General features: G+C 39.4%; 1 protein-coding gene across 1 annotated transcript in view; it reads right to left on the bottom strand.

The window, feature by feature from the left end:
• asz1 (ankyrin repeat, SAM and basic leucine zipper domain containing 1) overlaps positions 1-5000 on the bottom strand; it is a gene marked incomplete at both ends in the record, with an annotated part of 28690 nt that overhangs the window by 15492 nt on the left and 8198 nt on the right. The window contains 2 exons of the mRNA XM_080028506.1: positions 2135-2269; positions 4077-4188. Of these exons, the coding sequence (XP_079884632.1) occupies positions 2135-2269; positions 4077-4188 (247 nt within the window). The remainder of the gene's footprint in view (positions 1-2134; positions 2270-4076; positions 4189-5000) is intronic.

Below are 5000 nucleotides of genomic sequence, written 5' to 3'. Positions count from 1 at the left end.
GAGTGAGTGAGTGAGTGAGTGAGTGAAAGAGGCCAGAATCCTGCCAATCTAAACACACACACGGGGGTCAGGACTTATATGTGATTTGGTCGTTTTGATTAAAGGTGCTCCGAGGAACTTTCAGTATGTGTTCATTCTTGCGCCCCCTTTGGATAAAAGCGGTAGTGTTTTTACTACGCCAGCTGTTGTTCCTGGGTGAGCGTATACCAGGGCTCCAGAGTGCGCCTAATTTGGGCACATGCGCCCAAAAATCTGTGGAGTGCGACCAGATATTTCCACTGGTCGCACCAGTGCACCTGAAATTGATCACGTCATATTAAATGTAATATTGGGTGTTGTGCTGCACGATTCATCTAATTGCGATGTGAGCAGCTAGTGCAATTACATAACCGCAAAATTGGCTGCTGCGATTGCGATTCAATGTAGGATAAATGTGCGCGCGTGTGTCTATACGTTCCAACTGCTGCTCTCGTCTTTTTGGTAGCACCCCTCTGACAGTGTGTGTGTGTGTGTGTGTGTGTGTGTGTGTGTGTGTGTGTGTGTGTATCTGCGCGCGCACCTACACGGCGTGCAAGGCGGTTGCCGAGTCGACAGCAGAGTAAACAAACAAACATGGACGCCGACGCGCAGCAGCATCCACGCTGAACTGTGACGGAAAACAAAGGCATATAAAAGAGTTGCCTACCATGAACTGTCTTTGGGTTGAAAAAAAACTCCTTCAACTCAGTATCCGTCTACCTGTAGTCCAAAAAAATAAAAAAAATGCGCACAGCTGCTGCTGCAGACGGGCTCGGAGAGTCGGCACCGTGCGCATCAACAGTCATTCAAAGCAGCGGTAGTTATCATACAACCGGACGGTGTAGAAAGTCCTGTCAGTTAAAAATAGTTATCCAGTTTTCAAATCCATGTTAAAATCGGCAGGATATAACATGTGATATAGAGCTAGTTAGCTTAAAAAAAAGTTGCTAACGGTGTCAAATGTGTTGTGTTCAGGTCACCTCGGTAATATAAATCTTAGGCAAAGGTAAATAAAAGGTCATCATGGTGTGTTCAAATGTAACAAAAAAATAATAATTTTTGGTTTTTGGAGAGAAATTTTAATAATACAGTTTTGGTGAAAAACTTGTTTTTTCAGCAATATAAAATAGATAGTAGCCTAACTATGGAATTATGACCTGTTTAACATCCTATCTTGAGCTCTGATCATCTTATGGGCAATTAAAGCAATAATACCAGTTATCTTTCAACAAAATAATAGAAAAGTATGGATAGTGGTATCGGTAAAGACCCGGATCGATAAGGAGACTCGATAATGCTTATAGAGACTATTGTCTTTGGAGGAATGCATTTATTTTAATGGGGAAGTATTTATTTTTTTTATTACATTTTTTAACTATAATTTTTATTATTTTGAAAACAGTATAGGCCTAGTAGAAGCTTTATTTTTTATATTTTCACTGATTCTTAATATGTGCTTGTTTTAAATTGAGATCAGGTATCGAAGCTGTCAATATTCTCAAATCTTCCTTGAAAACCAAGAAAGTAGAATCATAATAGCCTACCATTTATTATATTGCGTCGCAAATCGCAATATTGGCCACTATAATCGCATTTCTCCAATTCATGCAGCACTAATTTGGTGCACCCAAAATATATGCTGGTGCACCTAGATGAAAAAGTTAGGCGCACCGGTGCACCCAATGAAAAAAGTTAGTCTGGAGCCCTGGCGTATACCCATGACAAAGGCATTAATAAAAATAGCGTTCTTTGCACTGATGGTCTTGTTTGCCCTAACATGTCATTTATGATCATCAGAGCAAAAAAAGACTGTTTCAGAAATATCTAAAAGTTCCTCGTAGCACCTTTGATAAATATTATAATACTTTTAAAAACATAATCTGCAGATATGTAACGTATACGTAATGTAATTAAGCATTAGCTCATGACAGGCTGTGAAATGTGCTCATTATACCACAGTAAGAGGGCGTTGTTCGGCCCGACGCAAAGGATAAATCTTACTCTGCAAACTGATTGGAAAGCAGTATGTATACGCCCATTATACAACAGTTAGGAACCAATCAGATCGCTGGATTTAAGCCACTTGTTTTATAATGTATAACAAAACACCAGGTACCTGTGTGTGTTTGAAGATGACAGACAGGTCCGCGGGGCTCTTTCCTGCTTTGTTCTTTATGTTCTTGTCGGCTCCGAGCTGCAGCAGCTTCAACACGGCTTCCTCTCGGCCGTACTGCACCGCGATAGACAAAGCCTGGCAGGGGATAAGAGTAGATTAGATTAGATTAGATTAGATTCACTTTGTTGTCATAGCACTAGGGCTGGCCCGAATTATTCGAATACTCGTTCGGAAAATTAGTATTCGGAGCTTAAATTAGTATTCGGAGTTTCGTTTTTTTTTTTTTTTTTTTTTTTCAACATTTTTTTTTGCAAGAAGCTAGTACTGCAATATAATGTCATCAAATTATTTTATATTTGGATATAAAAGTTAGTAATGTAGAAGTAGTAGTAGTATTGCTCATTTAGGAGGATATTACATCACTAAGTGTCATAGCGCATCCATTACTTCACCTCCGAGCGCGTAAATCTTCAACAAGATATGCAGATACAAAATCGGTTCCATTATTAACGTTTTTTTAATTTTTTTTTTTATGTTGTTTTTCATGGTGTGTTTTTCTGGAACCAATATTCGCTCGGAAAAACCAACGAATATTCGAAGCCTGAAAAATGGCATTCGGGCCAGCCCTACATAGCACAGTAACGGGTTATAATGCAACGAAATGTAGGTGGTTCTAACCAGAGTGCGAACATCAGTACGAGCAACATGCATGTATAAATATATATACAGTTTATATTGCTATTATATTATACAGTATATTATAAGTATATATAATGGCACTGTGAATATGTATTGTGGATGTATTTTGTCTTGTGTCATAACTTTACATGTAATATGTTTAACATATACAGGAATTAATCATAGCAATAATATTTACAATAACTATCAAACAAATTAATAAAACAAATATATATATATATATATATATAATAATTAAAAAAGATCCTGAGGGACCAACGAAAAATGAATAAATAAACATAATGTAAAAAGGGTAGGCGCAATAAGCTAAGGCTTCAGCCTACACCTTTTCGATCAATACTATTTATAAGAAATCAATGTATAAATTAAGATGACAACTTTGTGTTTTTTTTTGTGTTTTTTTTTTACTTATGAATGTAATGTTGTGAATCTGTGTGATCGAAATAAACTGAAACTGAAATAAACCTGTCAGAGAATAACAGTATAAATTATGATATGCAAAGTCAAAATGCATTAAGGGTGGAGTCAGCGATTCTGGAGAACGCTTGTTTTCAAAATCACTTTGTGTCAAAATCAGTGAATATCTCCTCACGATCCTCTACCTGTCCGTAATAAATTGTGTGTGTGCCGAAAAAAATCCAGTGTTAATACACAGCCTGGGCTCTGTCAACGGGCATGTTGCTTACTATGGTGGGCCCACTTTATTTTTTTATTTTTTTTTACACACTTTGTTTACATACATCTTGACTGTGTACAGGACAGGTAGTGGATCGTTTTATTCGACTTATTCACTGATTTTGACAACACAAGCGTTCTCCGGAATCGCTGACTCCACATGTATTTATTAGTGCTGTCAGTTTAACGCGTTATTAACGGCGTTAACGCAAACCCATTTTAACGGCGTCAATTTTCTTTATCGCGCGATTAACGCTCTTCATGGCCTAGCAAACGTTGTGGTTTTTTCACATGCTGTTGCATCAACTAGTAATGTTAGAACAACTGAAACACCACAAACTATTCATATGGCTGGCCATTAAGTTACTGTTAAGTCAGCCGGATCTACATTGTTGTCTATTTTCACCAAATAGCAAATTATGATATTTTAGAAGAAATACACTGAAATATTTTAATCGTTTGACAGCACTGGTATTTATCCCACTCTACTGTGATTTCAGAGCTATAGGGTGATCTGCGCATTCAGACAGAAGGGAAAGGGAATTCCTGTGAATACAATGGGACCCACCGTGTAGCCGTTGGCGTCCTGCAGATTGAGTTCTGCCCCGTGTGAGACCAGCAGGTTGATGACTTTACTGTGGCCGTCCCGCGCCGACAGCATCAGGCACGTCATCTGGGCTCTGATGGGACACACACGAGAGAGCAGACAAGTTCAAGTTAAGTTTCTTTATTTATTTATTTTATTATTATTTTTAACCTTTATTTATACAGGTAAATCCCATTGAGGCCGAAGACTCTTTTGCAAAGGAGACCTGTTCTCCTTTCCCACGTTACCATTCACACACACATTCATACACCGATAGCAGGCTAACTATCGACATTCACACGAGGCAAGGTGGGTGAAGTGTCTTGCCCAAGGACACTACAACCATGACACAGGTGGCAGGGCGGCGATCGAACCTCCAACCCTTTGATCATCGGCCGACCCGCTCTACAAACTGAGCCACAGTCGCCCAAATTTGATGGAAACAAGCATAAGAACAGCAGGAGAGATTAGGAAATATGACCAAAGGTGAGAAGAGGGAAGAGAATTCCCAAAGGCAGGGAAGTAAGTAAGGGGCGACTGTGGCTCAGTTGGTAGAGCGGGTCGGCCGATGATCAAAGGGTTGGAGGTTCGATCCCCGCCCTGCCACCTGTGTCATGGTTGTTGTGTCCTTGGGAAAGACACTTCACCCACCTTGCCTCGTGTGAATGTCGATAGTTAGCCTGCTATCGGAGTGTGAATGTGTGTGTGAATGGTAACGTGTAAATGGGAACAGGTCTCCCTTGCAAAAGAGTCTTCGGTCTCAATGGGATTTACCTTTAGAAATAAAGGTTAAAAAAAAAAAAAAAAAAAAAAAAAGTGAGTGAGTGAGTGAGTGATGGTGTGAAGGTAAAGGAAATCCACCAGGAGGCAGCAGACACTGTATTATAGGCGGCCACTTCCTTTGTT

The sequence above is a fragment of the Ammodytes marinus genome (assembly GCF_949987685.1).
Source record: "Ammodytes marinus genome assembly, chromosome: 5".
Lineage (NCBI taxonomy): Eukaryota > Metazoa > Chordata > Actinopteri > Uranoscopiformes > Ammodytidae > Ammodytes > Ammodytes marinus.
This window is presented reverse-complemented; position numbering and strand designations above follow the sequence as displayed.